The sequence below is a fragment of the Lepisosteus platostomus genome, chromosome 7, assembly GCF_059453375.1.
Source record: "Lepisosteus platostomus isolate fLepPlt1 chromosome 7, fLepPlt1.hap1, whole genome shotgun sequence".
NCBI lineage: Eukaryota > Metazoa > Chordata > Actinopteri > Semionotiformes > Lepisosteidae > Lepisosteus > Lepisosteus platostomus.
In genome coordinates, this window is record NC_142617.1 from 8589863 (window position 1) to 8606708 (window position 16846).

At 37.2% G+C, this 16846-nt stretch overlaps 1 protein-coding gene across 3 annotated transcripts in view; it reads right to left on the reverse strand.

Moving 5' to 3' along the window:
- Positions 1 to 16846, reverse strand: part of gab2 (GRB2-associated binding protein 2) — a 76360-nt gene that overhangs the window by 20930 nt on the left and 38584 nt on the right. The window contains exons 1-2 of one of the 3 annotated variants that reach the window (XM_088639065.1): positions 15849 to 16179; positions 4897 to 5197 (exon numbers count right to left, since the gene is read on the reverse strand). In XM_088639065.1, coding sequence (XP_088495191.1) covers positions 4897 to 5158 — 262 coding nt within the window. In that variant the 5' untranslated portion in view covers positions 5159 to 5197; positions 15849 to 16179. Of the gene's footprint in view, positions 1 to 4896; positions 5198 to 15244; positions 15509 to 15848; positions 16180 to 16846 lie in introns of those variants that run through there. The other 2 variants (XM_088639064.1, XM_088639063.1) reach the window with 2 other exon arrangements.

A 16846-nucleotide genomic window follows, 5' to 3' on the forward strand; every position in this document is an offset into this window, starting at 1 on the left:
CTTCATACTATGAACTAAATCTGCCTCTGAAAACAAACAATTATAAATGAATGGGGACTAATTTCCCTACTTTAGATAAAGACATTACTATAATAAGAGATGTTTTTACCCTGTGTATAAAGGAAATCAAGATTTCCAAATAAACAAAACAGCAAGCTATCTTGTATAACAAAGCTCAGACTCCTGTATTCTTTCAGCATGCAGACTAGCTGGAAAGAATCTAGTTTCAAGACAGATTTCAAGGAGCTCTATCTCAGCTCAAGTTATTGATGAAGATGAGGATGATGATGTCTGTCCTTTTTCCCGTTTGTTCTATTTTTCTGTCTGTTTTCGTATTTATGCTATAGTCCATTCCTATAGACGCTAGCTTAATGTCCTCACTAGGAATGGCCCATTAATATATCTAATATATCCATTTTAATAATCTAACAGGGACTTCATTGAACCTGAGTTAATTATTAGAAGTGTCGTTTTATAATCTGTAACTGGTAAAGACGGCTAGATACATATAGCAAAATAATACTAATTGTCTCAGACAAAATACAAACAGAAAGAAATAAAACAGAGAAATACAAACATTGGTAAAGCTGGAGCTCAGTTACCCTCAGAGCAACAGCACTATAGAACAACTAGTTTAAACATTTTCTTTTAGAATAATAACACAGAGATGTTTCTCCCATACCACAATTATTTGGAATGTTTTGAGACAGAGGTAAACAGGTGTTCAGACGTGATAGAAGAAAATGGAAATAGGTGTTGTCGTGTGATGGCTCACTGCTTGCCTGGCAGCTATTTCGCTTTCCCGGTGGCAAAAAAGGACTGGGTTGACAACTACAGTAAATACAGATGCCTATCAATAATCATAATGAAGAATCCACATCCAATCACCCATCCACTAAAATGTAAATAATACAACTTTAAATGTGGAGAAAAAAAGATACCTGCTTACTTGCAGTGTTCTAAGAATTAGAGCTGAGGTGTAAAATGATGAAGGACTGCCACATTGGGATTAGATCCCATGTCTGGAGGCTGGGTTTCTGAGGAAGGAAAGAGTCAGCCTACATCTGTCAAGTCTGATCCACCTTAAAAACACATGCCCTTCTTTTGTTCCCACAAATACAAATTCTTACAAATTTCAACGTGGGTTTAGACATTTCCTGACTGCCTTCCAGGCACAACAGCCAAGCTTACTTTCTTCAGCCTTGGGGAAACACAGGCACAAAAGAGCAAACAGCTTTTTATTTTCACATTCCGCACTGAAGTCTCCTCCATGTTTATTTGGAAATGGCAGTTCATGCAAAGCACTTACATTACAAGCCTACTTTATGGTATATGGGTTTTTACTTAAGTCATAGCAGTTAGTTTATCCTGTACATTTTTATGGTTTCAATTTTTTTGAAAGAAGATGTAGTCAAAGGGAGCTGGAAAATGTCCGAGATGGTGACATGACTGAGGTGTGTCTACTGCAGAGGCTGTGATGAGCACAGCTGTGAGTTGAGGAGTTTCAGTGGAGGTGGAGGTCAGGCCAAATTCTGTTCTTGTGGTTTTTTTGCCAATAACATGTGGAATGATTTTCTCATCACCACACCAGGGCCCAGTGCTGCTTTCTCACGGTCAGTTATGAGATTCCAGTATGTCATTAAACCTCCCTCATAATACAGCTCGTTTTCTAAGTATGAGGGAAGGGCTTTTGTTGTTGAAACCCCTGAGAAGACATAGCAAAGAGCTGGGGAGGGATTTAATGAAATGTGAAGGCAATGAGCTGTGATCCTAACCAACCTTTGAACTTACCAGCTGCATGAATTTTCAGATATGCAGTAACTCATGTAAGAAATGTAGAAGCACAAAACCAATCATGATGAATTTTATATTAATTTATACTATACATTAGTATACAAGGTGTAAGACCAATTGAAAAGGTTCAGTGGATTTAAAAACAAAGCCACGCCTTTACCCATCAATGCTTTTCATTCAGTAAAGATGTTTATACTGTATGTTCTTAACCAAAACACAATATATTGTGCCCACCTGCACTAAACATACAGTGTGTACCTATAACAACTAAAAGATACCTTCTTAATTAGAATTTCTAATAGTAATTGTTGCTGCTTCAATTGTATGTATATGCCCTTAAGAGATTAAAGCATATTAATAAACTAATAATCTGATCTGTCATCTGCTAAAATGTCAAAAAACTTCAAATGTGGAGAAAAAAAGATACCTGCTTTCTTGCAGGGTTCTAATAATGTTACATTTGGAATATGGCTGAGGTTTAAAATGATGAAGGACTGCCATGTGTTTCAGCTGTGTGCAGAGGACTGGGGTTAAATCCCATGTTTGAAGGTTCAGTGAATTTGAAAAAAAAGTAAATACATGTCTTGACTTGCTAGAAAGCGATTTTTCCCATTCCATGAGTATAGCCTTATTTGCTATGTCACAACTACAGAAACAATACATACAATGATAAGCGAAAAACTCATCTCCCGTTTGGAATTTTAGTACGGCAATCCGGAACGCCAATTTTTCTATGCACTTTTACTGAACTGTCATTTAAAAGATGTGGATTTAGGGAGATGTATCTCTGAAATAAAAAAAATGCATGGCAAATATCTGAGCAAGAGCTGGATTCCCCACAGACATGAAGCCAAGAGGTCATGTTGTCTTATTTGCAATATCTCTAGGAACAGCCCCCACAAATCCTCACGTAATCTTCTCTATGGTAGAATTACTGTATATGCCTCCTTCATTCTGTTCTAAGCAAACAGTTACTTCTCTTTGGTTTTAAGGGTAAATAACAGCAACACATGATTAATTATAATTAAGCATACAGTATATCCACGACTCTCCTTTCTTTCTGTACCTATTTAATTCTCATGATTGAATGTTTTCAGTTCCAGAAATGCTGTAAATACCCATATTCTTTTTAAAAAGTAATTACTGCAGTATTCTGGATTAAGTAATTATTTAAGTTTAAGTAGATAGCTGTGTCAGCATGTGTAGGCTGCAAAGGAGATTTTGGTGGAGGTTGTGTTCCATGCTGAAAGGAATAGAGGATTATTCCATGCTGAAAGGAAATAAAAGAGACACAATGTTTTGGCTGTGGAGCCTTCTTCAGGCTCCCGAAGAAGACTGATCTGACCTGAAGAAGGCTCTACAGCCAAAACGTTGTGTCTCTTTTTTTCCTTTCAGCATGAAATAAGTCATTATTCGTGTGATGGACCCACTTTCATACTTTAGGTACTGACTAAGACTGACAGAGGTAGGGCCATCCCTGAGTAACAGTTCCTGTAGTTTGGTGGCTGAGAGAGAGAGACCTGCGTGACTAAGGTAAAATGACGACTGAAAGTCAAATCAGTGAGAGGTGTGCTCTGAAGCAGCAAGAATGAACCTTTTTTAATTAAAATATGGCAGATCAATTTACTAAAAATACTAATCCGTGTAATGAAAAATGATTTTCAATTTCAGTACTCAGTGCCATAATGAGAGTCTCAGACATGACTTACAGGATTTCACAGAAGGGACTACAGTACCTTCCCTTCTTATTAATGCGCTTTGTTCAAATCTTAGGACAAAAGCCAATTTCACTCCTAGATACAGTATACTAATGCAGTAAAGGAGACAAGGGAATATTAATCAAGGTTTTCCTAATGAAATGCAATTTGTACTACCTATAAAAGCAGAAATCAAACTGCTAATATTGTCTTTAAATTGAGAAGAGACCTGCTTTATTTAAGGTATCCTAATTGTGTCTTTGATTATTTTAGCCTTAACACAACTGGTTGGGCTACATTAATGAAGGAACCATTTTACATAAAAGCCCATTTGCACTATTGTTAAAAGTGTTTTCTTTTTTTAAAGACACCTATGAACTCCAGTAATACAAACAAGTCAGACCTCCAGTTTCACATGAAGCAATCTAAAAGCCAACTTCAATCAGAACAATATTTAGAAATCCAACTGCCTTTTTTGTGGCTTTAAAAATCTTTGAAAAAAAGTACTGTCATTGCATTTAACGATTAATGGATTTCCTCTTTTAAAAAATTATATTATAACCTGAAAAGGAATTGAAATTAGACTAGACTGTAGCAGCTTGGAGTATACGATTCCTTCTATTAGACTAAACAGGGCCATACAAATGGCTTCAAAGTCAACTGTGGAAGAGGTTAACCTCACACACTGTCATCATCAACAGAAAGGCATAAAAAATTGTTTACCTTCAAAACCTTACTGTAATCTGGAGAGGAACATTATTTGTTTCTTCTTTGAAATACATTTAAGTGTACTCTAAAAATAGGCATGATCATGATTCTGGGAAATAAAGTGCCCTTTGTATTTTTAAAGTGCCAGCCAGTTACAAAAAGGTCCCTCTGAAACACAGGCATTGCATCTGTGCTGGAAATGATGGGGAGATTTCAGCTCTTTCTTTAACAAAACAAAAGAAAGAAACAAAAAAATCAATAACCCTATTAGACGCTGCTTCCATTTGGCAGGCATGATTCTTTTTTTACTTTCATATCGAAATAAAAAAAGTCTCCTGAAACGATCTCATGTTTCAAAGCCACTATTTCTTCTGATAAACACTTTCCGAAACCACCACTATTACACAGCAGTAGGATGGTTCTCTGACAAAACCTGTCTAGTATTTTATGTACTAAAATATTTTTCTATAAGACTTAGAACGCTCGCTAAAAGAATTAAAAATATAATCGGACAAAACACCCAGTTCAGATCATTCAAATTTGGTTTTAATTTGATAAAAAAACGTTTTCCAAGCGGTGTAAGAAAAAAACACTACACTGTTTGAACACCGGCATCTGCAAGGCAGGGGGATTGATAGAAGGGTTTGAAAGACAGCCTTCAGAGAGGCAGACGATTCTGTGGACGAACAGCTGTTACCATTGTTTTCCTCGGACTGGTTGAACCCGCAGATCTGGCAGATGCAACGCACCCACTTGTTCATGTCATCCTCTGTTTCCGCCACCAGGTAGAAGGTGCGATCGGAGGTCTTGATGTCAAAGACAAAGCTGTCCTGGAAATCCTTCCTGTTGAATGTCAGCCCGGCGTCCACCTGCTCACAGCAATGCAGATCAATGACCCGAATTGGCTTCTTGGAGTGATCGTTCTTGTAGTACTCCAGCACATCTGGGTCTCCACTCATCCTCCCACTGCGCAGGATAAACCATCGCTTTTTCCAGGCCTGGAAACCAAGGAGACCGAGGCAAAGCAAGAAATGAGACTCATGACTGAAGCACATGGTAGCACCAGTAAAATAATGGAAAAACCTTCATATTCAGAAAATAACATCTGAATAATCCGTTGGGAGAAGTATATTTAAACTTTTAAGGTGTTAAGTCAAAGTTTCCATAGAAACTACAATGATTCCATCTGGAAACAATATCTTTGACATTTGTGTTTCTCACCAAATGTCCATGAACACTATCTTTTTTACTGGCTCCTCTAATCACGCTATTTTAACAAGAGGCTTAAGATTCTGGACAAACAACATGCAAATTTAAGACGACAGACGGGGGTTAAGAAAATGAAGTAAAATATTTTCTAAACCAAACTTTTACTCCTTTATCAGCTTTAAACGGGAAGTGTGTTAAGGAAAAAACAAGGTTTTATGTAACATTAGTGTCATACAGAAGATGCTTTTTTGGCAAGCTAGAAATTATGTATACTGAAGCAAAACCCCAGTTGAGTATTTTCAGAGCAGCTGCCGAGGTGAGAAATAATGATTTATTATTGTCTCTCGCATGCTTTTTACTCGGCTCACAAAAATAAAGATTTGCTTTACAGGCACGAACAGGAAGTGAGGGAATAGTTTCTGCAGGTGTCTCTGAAACCCTCCTGCTTGACGTAAATACCGGTTTGATTACAACTGAGCCAGTGCAGTCCAAGCACAAGCGACAACAACAGCTTTGCATTTCCTTGATAACAACTGAACCAGTTGTGGCAAACACACCTGCAGGGACTGCATGTAGTTCAATCAGCACAAAGATCAAAGGGAGGGGTGGCTAAGCCAGGGCCCACCACAGTGAAACAAAGCCCATGCAGTTAAACCCCGGTTGCCAAAAACAGTGTGAGGTGAGGTTTCCCATTAGAAGATTCTGACCTGACACACAAATTTATAGAAATAGCATATGAGGTAAAACCTTTGGATTCTGCCGGCTGTGGTGCCTGTCTGGCTACCTCCTTCCACCAACTCAAGCATGGTACCATAAGTCTAAAGCAGGCTCATGTGTAGGAATACCAAACAACCTTTAACACCGGATTATTTCAGCAGTAATAAATAAGACTTCCTGAAGTGTACAATTTTTTTTTCTTGCAGCTAGATGGAACAAAGAAAGATGACATGCTCAGGGTTGCACACAGTGATGGGCTTGTGGTGTATTTCCTTTACGTAATCGTAAAACATAAGTAACGCTGACACATTACTTACTGCAAGCTCCCACTTGCCACACTCACTTTCAGTAAAACCCCTCTGGTAACAAATCAATTTGTACAAACCCCTAAAACGGTTGCAGAGCAGTGGATGATAAGGGACAATAATTTTTGGCTCCGAAGAGGATTTGCTTTTTTATCAAATCTGTTTAACATGACAAAAATAAAATTCAGAAGTATAAAAAATACACTATATACAGTACATATAACTCTACATAACATTCTTAAAGAGCAGTGACATCATAATTCACAATACTTGAAAAACATTGTACTAATAGACAATATGGCTAAATTCCATTTTGGGTTAGCACAATTGGCTCTACTTGAATTTCCTCCTTAATTCGATTGGTTAAGTAATTTCTCACTTCTTCCGATTTATGATCTGAGCTGTGTAGTGGGATTGCTGGTGCTAAACGTCTGCTGCATATCGCCCATGTGGGAACTGCACTTCAGTGAGGGGTGACGTGGGTCTCCTCCTATACAGTATGCCATGCAAATGCAAAAATATTATAACTAAGAAACTACCAATTACTTTCAGATTATATCATTTATGCTCAGTAAAACAACACCATATAATACGTCATATCATAAAACATCATTATAAATGTAAATTTATAATGTCTACAAAGGTCTACAAAAACCTTGTTTTATTTCTTTGAATGGTCTTTTGAACAGGTGCCTTTTGTATCGCAATAATTTCAAATGAATCATTGTTTATGTGAAGTACATTTCAGAAACAGTAATTTCACAATGACAGTGCCATTATGTGCGTTTGTTCCAAATCACATTAGGCTAGCACATTCAGCAATCTGCCAGAGTACTGCATAATCTTTCACATCAGACTAGTACAGCATGAGAAAACGACATGTTCTGAGGGTATAAAATGCAGCAGGAGCTAGCAGAGTGTGTTTTGCTTCTATTTTCTTTTGAAAGAGCATCTTGGGCAGTGAAGCAGGTTGATTTCGATGTCATTTTCTGCCAGACTGATAAATGGCAAGGACTTCGGGCTAAATGATTTTAATGGTCTGGCAGGCCCATAGAGTGAGCAAAGCATCTCACACTTTGTCAATGCCCAGGTGCACTTAAAATAAGCTCCAAGGATACACGCTGGGTATGCGCAGAAGGTGCAAATGGCAGATATGCATGAATGAGTCTGCTGCCAGCCGCTCTTAATAGTGCAATGTTATTTTTACACCGTGAAAGTTGTATAAAATAGTCTAGATCACCTCTTGTGTTACAAGCACCACCTGTCTAGAATAAACACAATTTTTCAACAAAGGATAAAAAGCAAGATGTCTCATCGAAGCATCTATAGAAGAGCCCAGAGTGTCAAAAAACCCTTCAGTACACACCCTGCGCTCATAGTAATCGGTTATGTTTGACTGGTGACAGAAAACGACTACCGAAAAAGGTCTGGAAATCCCCTCTTCCAAACTGGCTTGTGCAAAATGGAAAAATATAAAGCAATACATTTTGATGCTCTACCTCCTTCACAAGAGGAAGTGCACTCTGACTTGTTATGAGCAGGATCAAAAGTCAATAGTCCTGTACAGAATTTGTTTTTCTCCTAAAAAAATATCCTAAAGTTCTGCTTAAATACCCTTAAATTAAAGAAAGGTCAGTGGAAGAAACTTTGTTATATATTTCCACATACTGTATTGTTAGGGAATCGATATACCAATATAATATTTAAATATAGAAAATAACTCCCCTTTTCACTTTAGCTTAAAGTCCTTAAGGGGAAATATAATCAATGTCTAACAAAGCAAACATAGATGTCAGAACCCGGAATTTATTTGGGGAAATAACCACATAACAGCTTTTTTTAAAGTTTTTTGGCATTCTGTCTGGGGAAGATAACTGCGGGCACCAAACCTTTCCATTTCCCCTGTGCCGTACCTAACCAGCAATGCCAACACCTGCAAGTCAACTAAAGAGAAATAAGATGACAAAATGTACTGTACCTGACAGTCTCAGCCATCTAAGGCATACTGAAATTTATACATGTAAATGTAGCATTTCTCACTGACAACATGTACACAAAATCGCATTGGATCACACACAATGGCAACTTTCAAATACTTTCTGAAAGATCATGAAAGATCTTCTGAAAGAAATGGGAAACATTTTGTTAAGCAGTCAATGCAAGCAAAGTAACAGATTTCATCTTTCAGAAGAGGCTCAGATTACTTGTACAGTATATGCACATTGTATTCCATTCAGACTGGAATATGCAATTTAATGATACTGCAAATACCAATGTCACCCATCCTGAAGGGTTAGTTCTGTCCTGGTACATTATTTCTGGTATCTTGAATGGCATGTCTTATCAGATCCCCTGAACAATCAACACCTAAAGTGGAGAATGTAAACAAACTGTTGATGTTTTAACTACCAAAAATATCGGAGGCTGTTTTGTATGCAGACCAAAAGTGGCATTAACCAGACTGTTTTTGGCAGTAGTTGTCATGATGCAATAGAGACACACATTGGCTAATGCAGGTGCTTTGACACACATGACAGGTTTTGGGTTGGGTTCCCCTACTAAATTAAGACCCCAGATGTTTGTTTTTGTCTTTTGATTTGTTTTCTGTTTTTTTTTTCCCACCGCAGGGACTGAAACAATTGATAAGTTTCCATACAAATCAGATTGGACAGGAAACAAGGCAGTGTGGATCACTCCACATTTGTGTCTGAACCAGAGACACTAAGTAACGTTTAAAATTGTCAAATTACAGTGCACAATTTATGTCATCACATTACTGCATCATTACATAAATACCACTAAATAATTATAGTATAATGATGTGATTGCCTGTAAGAGTGTTTTATTAGGACTGAATGAAAAACAAATCAGAGTTAACTAAAAACATTCTCTCCAGGTATCTTCAGGACAGCTACAGTAAGCTGCTATTAATTTGTTTTTTGACATCCTTATCCCTTAGTGAGGCTTATGGTATCCTTGGAACAGATGCTGGAGTTGGAGTGTATGTTGGTTTCCACTAGTACCAGTGTGTAAGTTATTTTTGAAGAAAATTCCACGTCAGATAAGTTCTCTGCAGTGATCAAAATTGTTTAAAACTAGGATGATGCAAAAAAAAAGTACATCTTCATTATGAGTCTTCTCTAATTATTACTACTACAATAGTAGCAGAAGTAATAGAATTATCACATATTAATATTGTACGCCTGAAAAAAAAAAAACAGATTTCTAGAAATTCTCACAAGGGCTTGATTTACAAAGCTCAGCCACAACACCTTCTTCAAAAATCAGTAAAACTAACAAGTCAAGAGACGATTTCAGGCACAACACTGCCAGCCCAAATGACAATGATGTGCATATTGACCCTGGCAACATGACATTGTACTGTATGTTGGGATAATAATTAGGATTAATGAGTCATTGCTGTCAAGTTCTAAAACTTTTTCACAGTACAAGAATAATACTCATATCCCTTCTGTTTCTGCTAGGATTATTTTACTACCTCAGTTCTAGCTACTTATGTTTTCCTTTGCTGTGGTTCAATAGTGTTTCACTATCATAATTCATAAGATAGACAAACCTGGCTATATAAAGAAAACCGAAATTATTATTATATTAGTTATTATTTTTCACAAGTGAGGTGATAATGTTGCACTTGTATGCATTTGTATTTAACATTGAAAATTCTTTAAATCTAAATGACAATTAAAGAGCTTGCCTACGTGCAATGCATGAAATTGATGATATGTCCACCATGTTTTAACAATAAACCTAATGAGATTTTGAAGAATGGATGAAAATCTCCTTATCTGTGATTGCCAAGCATTTTAGTACAATTATTCTTTTATGATGTTAAATGTTTTTAGTTCCATGTTTTTACATATTGAATCAAAGTGTCATTAGAATTTCACAGAGCATAGTGTTTTAAAAATGAGAGAAAATTGTTAAATAAAGAGGCAGCAAATGAGAAATACATAAGTAAACAAATGATAATCTGAAACCAGATTCCACATGAATTTTCTTCACTTCAAGTTACAGTAAATACTAATCTGAGGTTTTCAAAAATCAGATAACTGGAGCTTTGTTTTAAGTTCCCTGTAAATATTTTGTATACCTACTGAACTTGCATCTATGCTCTCCACACTGTAGAGCTGATAGCCCTACACCATAATTTAAGTAGCTCTATCTAATAAATGATGTCCATCATCAGACAATAAAATTGAAGCAGAGCTTTTAAAGATGTCTTAAGCCACTTCGTCACAGGTTGGATAGGTTTACAATTACTGAAACACAGTGTTTTATTAGACAATGAATGCAATAATACTGTGTGTGTGCAGATTTACAAGGAGCTTTTAGCATCGGGTGTTAAGAACCATTTCGATACCTTTGAAATAGCTTGGTGAAATATTGAAAAAACTTAATTTGTAACCACATTACTAAACACTATTTAAAATTGTAATTCCTTGCATTTGTATATTATCATATCAAAGGATTCCAAAATGTCCTATACATAGAAGATGATTTACATGTAGGGACACTCTTCACTTGCCACTGAGGTGCAGTGCCTACCAGGGTGATGCACGGCAGCCATTTTGATTGTGCCATCAGCTCCATTACACAGCAGATCAGAGGAAGATATTTGTGATAACATTTCTGACTGAATTAAGGAGGAAATTTAGGTAGGCCATGTAGTGCAAGCACAGCACAATTTAACCAGATTACAGGTTAACCGCCCTGCTCTTGTGAATAGTGGACCTTTCGAGGTCAGGAGCTCATCCAAAGGAAAACACCTCCTACAGCACAGTATCTTTGGTCTCGCACTGCGGCACTGGATAGGAAATTCCAGACCAGAGGAAAGAGTGCCACCAACTGGTCCACCAACACCATTTGACTGGGGTACAAGTCAGCCTCAACCTTGCTTAGGTTTTAATGATGAGATCAGGCTACTATGGTGTAACTCTGCTGTCTGCATCTGCTGTTATAACTATGACCTCTTCTCGAGAAGGAGAAGGTGCCACCTAACCACAGAGAACCATCAAGAAGCAGAAATTATCAGAAAGTCACTGAGTGTGACTGAGTGTGAAAGAAAAGAGGTTTACCAGGCTACCAACTAACTGAAGATTATCCCACTGTATACAAGTGTCGTTTTTCTTTTTGCTGTAAGAGAAAACTGTAATTTTTTCTAATATCCATATAGTTGTAGGAGCCTTGTAAAAACAAACAGTTTTCGGTATGACATGTCCAGAAAAATGATCTGGCCTTGAAAGTGAGTGTCACACCACGGTTATCTGTCATACGGAGTAATAATAAAGTTACAGACTGCCTGCGTAATTCTACGTCAGCATTAAAAACCGCATTAAGAACCCTTTAGCTAATAGGAAATCAGACTGTTTACAAAAGAACACTTCTGTACAACAGTTGATATCCTGTTTTAGGTGATGAAATATGAAACTGAGGGCATTTCTTTCTGTGGATATTTATAGGACTCTCAATTTGAAAAGGGGATTTAAAAATGATTCACTACAGTACTAAATGAATGCAGACACAGTATTACTTAAAATATGGCATTCTTCAAGGTACTGTACATAAGCAAACCTTGGCATGATAATCATTCAATTTATTTTTACAAAGCAAAGCTCAGTCCAATTGCACTTCAGCACATTTTCAGCATGCATCAAGAATAACATTCCCTATTACCTCTGCTTCTATATTTATACCTCCCCACCCAAAATGGTTCTGCTGTTTGGTATCTATCCGACAATGAATGCCGCTTCACATATGGAACTTCATTGGCTAGGAATATTTTTAAAGGGTGTGGAATTAGGAATTCTGGTACATAACAATGCATGTTAAATGTTAAGAAAAATTTGGTTAAATCATCTTAATCCAGATGCAAGTACAAGGAAAAAATTGTTTCATACATCTATGGGTTAAGACAAGAAAGCCTCCCTGTGAATATAGCACAATAACTGAATTAATCACACAGACACACCACTGCACCTACAGCAGTTCAGCAGTTATGAGTAGATTATGTCAGCCTCTTTAATCAATCCTCATGAAATTAACTGTTCCTTTGTTAATACAGAGTAAAATTAAAATATACAACTGAATGCTTTGTCAACATATTGGGAGATAACCCTCAGTCAGCTTCTGGTATTACATGCAGATGGATAAACATGCTATGCAAACAGAGTGCAGGGCGAACTTAAAAGCTGTGGCCTTCTGTAAGAATGGTTGACTCTCAAGAACTTTCCTGCTTTATGGGATAACAGTGTGGTCAAAATAACCAAACCAGCTATGATCAAGTCCTTCCACCTCCAAAACATCTACCTGTGTTATAGTATTTATCCAGCTGAGCAAACAGTCATAATGACAGGAGCCTGGAGCTACTATGAAGTAATTCTCAGTTGTTGTCCATGGCCTCTTGTTTGACTTACTGTTTCAGTTTCAGAATAATCTTTGCCAATAATATAGAACAACTCAAACGCCTTTTACACCTTGTTTTCACAATATAGCTAAAGCACCTTATTAGAGCTTTTGTTCTACTATACGTGTGAAGCAGCCTCTTTTACTGTAAGTCAGGTGGATTTCAAATCACAAGAAAAAGTTTTTGCCAAATTCTATGAAAGGTACCTTATCCGAACCAGTCCACAAAAGAATATTATTCAAATAATATCTGAATATATATGGTATTGTAAAGATTTTTTTTATTGTGAACAGGAGTTCTGCTTGAACAACTTTTGTTAGAAGACTTTAATGAGTTGGAGTTCTGATATCGCACATAATACATAATTTTGAACAAACAAAACATCAGACATCAACACTACTCCTGAAGCCTTCAGTGAGCAGATGCTGTGATAAGAGATGAAGGCTCACATCTACTCTTGCTATCATTTCCTGTGGTATTTCTATAGAAAGAGCCCAGTAACATGGTTATACTGTATATGGAAAACTACAGGTTAGTTCAAGCTCTACTAAAACCATTCAACAAGATATCTTTAATGATGGAATTTGCATTAGTTTCCCTGCAGAGATCTGTGGTACACAGAGCTTTATAAAACAGACAGCTGAGCTTCTGAATTGATCAAAATGAAAGACAAACACAGCCACTTTCCTGCTGCTTTGCAATTGAATTAGTATTCTTGGTTACAGAAAAACCAAAGAGTGGAAATTGTATTAACCTGAAATGTCTCTCCTAATTTTAAAAAACAGAGGTGATGTCTCTTGGTTCATTACCAAACCATTTTTAGTCAACAATGCCAAGCTTGTGCATTGGTGTGGTACCTTCTTTCTGGTTTTGAAGGTTAGATCTTTGAACATAAAAAGAGATCATTTTAAAACCTCATTCTAAAAATGTAATTTAGTAATTTTTTTACTTATCATTTACTTGTAATTTTAAATTACTTATACTAAAAACTCTTAAGCTTTACTTAGAGCTTCTCTATCAACAGTTACTTTTTAATTATCCCTATTTTCTTCTCATTTCAACAAATGATAACCACATGCACATACTGTACACTACATTAAGAATAATGGAATGTTTTGTATAAGTACATATACATATATCAGCCTCCTTACGCAAATCAAATAAAACACAACAATTCCACTGTTAAAAGGTTTTATCATTGTAAGGTCACATACAGGTACATTATGCCCTGAATGTTTAACCTACTGTATTTAAAACATTTAAACAACATTTGAAAAGGCATGTAGAAGCTAATGCATTTTGCAATATAGTAGATGTACAATAACTGCAAACCCTATAAATTGCAGAAATTGTTTATACAGTACAAGTCCCTTGTATCTGCTTGTATTTGTATTTGAAAACTAAAGTGCATTTCAAAGGATTTCAAACTTCCAACATTGACTTTACAAAGTACAACATGGAGGTCTTGCCTAAACAGCTGTCATGCAAGTCCCCCTTGAAGACTGGCAATTTGATGTTATTTACTATTTCTGTAATCTTATAAACGTAAGACAGCTTTTTAAATTGCAATCATTGGACTATTTCAAACTCTTAGACTCCCATGCCCACCACCCACAAAGGGACAACTCCAGTTTGCTGATCCATCACATAACACTAACAATATAAAACTTGGTTTTTGTAAAAATAAAATTGTAAATGGGAAAATGGGAGGTTATTTTTTTCTCATACACACTCATTTCTCACTTCTTGTAAGCCAGATGTGTGCACATCATGATTAAAATCAAATGTCTGTGGTATAACATAATGCAGAAACATTTCAGTGTCTTTCCCAGGCCTTTTACTATCTGCCTTTTGATAGTAATCGTTATAAACAATGATACACATGGTCGCAGAAACAAAATATTCAAACATTTTTTTAAGTCAGGGGAGACCACAAAAACCTATTAGCTGCAAAGAGCAAAAAAAACCAATTGCATTTAAATGCAATACTTATTACAATATAATAATATTGTCCCATGCACCATTTTCATGAAGAGCAAAAGAATATCGTCACACTCCTCTTTGTGCAAATGAATTATTCATGCCCTGTCTTTTGTATACATGAAGTAGAACCCACTGCTGGTCGGCATTCCTGAATTACTTGCATATGATTTTGACAATTTTGTAAAAATTTGAGATGACACGGCTTTACAAACGTATTTGATTCTTTATGTAAAACTGCAGAAAGATGTAGATTGGTTGTTGCCTAAGCTTTAAACACTGAACAGAATAGATATACCATGACTTCAAAGTAAGACTTATACCTGCTGTTAGTTTACGGTTAACATTTAGTGTTAGATCGTTGAATGTCTAGGCACAAAAAACACGAAAAGCTTTCGGTTTTTGCTTACCTCAAAATACATTTGAGTTTGGAATTACACAGTAAACGTGTCATGTTGAGGCAGAAGGAAAAGTATTTCTGTGTCGGTCTGAAAAACTATGAATGTAATGAAATTCGGGAACGGAAAACAAAACTAAAAACAATTCCAGGACAGCACGTAAGTTGCTGCTGTAGCCAAAATGAGTCATGCGTTTCTGAAGGGAGTAATGTTGCTGGAGAAGCTTAAGTAATCTTGTCATAACGAAATATTATCTTCAAACTCAATACGTTTTGCTTTTAAATGCAATGTTATCTCCTTTTAACCCTATAAGTATTGCTTTTAAACACGCAATGTTGTTATTTAAACGTAATATTTTTTCTCAGCGGCTTTAAAAGGCTTTGGTATGGAGACTCTATTATCACTAATTACTAAATCTAAATATAAATTAATATTCATCGGTTACTAATGAGCCGAAACTGACCACAGATAATGTGCATCAATCACACCTAAATACCCCCCAAAAAATGAATGCATTGTTTTGGGGGTTGCATATTTGCCAAATTTACAAAGCATACCATTAGGACAGCTCCATGAAGTTGGCCCCCCTACAGACAACAGAAACGATGAAACCCACCTCATTTGTTAGTGCTACATTTGTGTCGTTGAAAGTAACTTCCCAGCTTCTTTCTTTCCGAGATATAGCGCCTTCTTTTGGGGGGGTTGACGTCACTCAGCCCCTTGCAAAGTTGTAGGGGAACCAGACCGGTCTCAATCGTTAGTGCTACGTTTGTACCCGTTTGTGCTGTTGAAAGTAATAACGCCTTGTTTTTCCGGTGATCACGTGACCATGCACGGTGACTTTGACCTCCAGTGACCCCGTCTGCCGAGTTCAAGCGCTCTGTTACAGTTCAGCTCGTACCCTTAACATTGTAAAGACAATCAATATCCATAAACATATGAGCCTTCTTAGATGTGAATAATACTAAGACATGACGCATTAACCATCTATGACACAAACCTGTGGTTGTAATGTATGTAAAATCACCGTGATTGTAAGATCTGTGGTTTTTATTTTCTAAGGCACGTTTTCCTTTTACTTTCCCTACCCTACCGTGACACGTTGTTATCAAACGTGTATCGCGACTGGCGACTTGCTTCCATGCCACCCTGGCACCGCTGTTGCAAAAAGGTCTCATATCAGGACACGATATACCCAGATAGGACGTGTCACAACATATGGACTCCATGTCACAACATGGGGGCAGGGCATTGGGGTATTTCATATCGCGATATATGGGCTTCATGTCGCGACTTGGGGGCGGGGCATTTTGTCGGGTATTTCATATCGCGATATAGGGGCTTCATGTCGTGACATGGGGGCGGGGCATTTTGTCGGGGTATTTCATATCGCGATATAGGGGCTTCATGTCGCGACATGGGGGCGGGGCATTTTTGTCGGGGGGGGGGGGGGGGTTATATCGCGATATACGCGCTTCATGTCGCGACATGGGGGCGGGGCATTTTGTCGGGTATTTCATATCGCGATATAGGGGCTTCATGTCGCGACATGGGGGCAGGGCATTTTGTCGGGGTATTTTATATCGCGATATAGGGGCTTCATGTCGCGACATG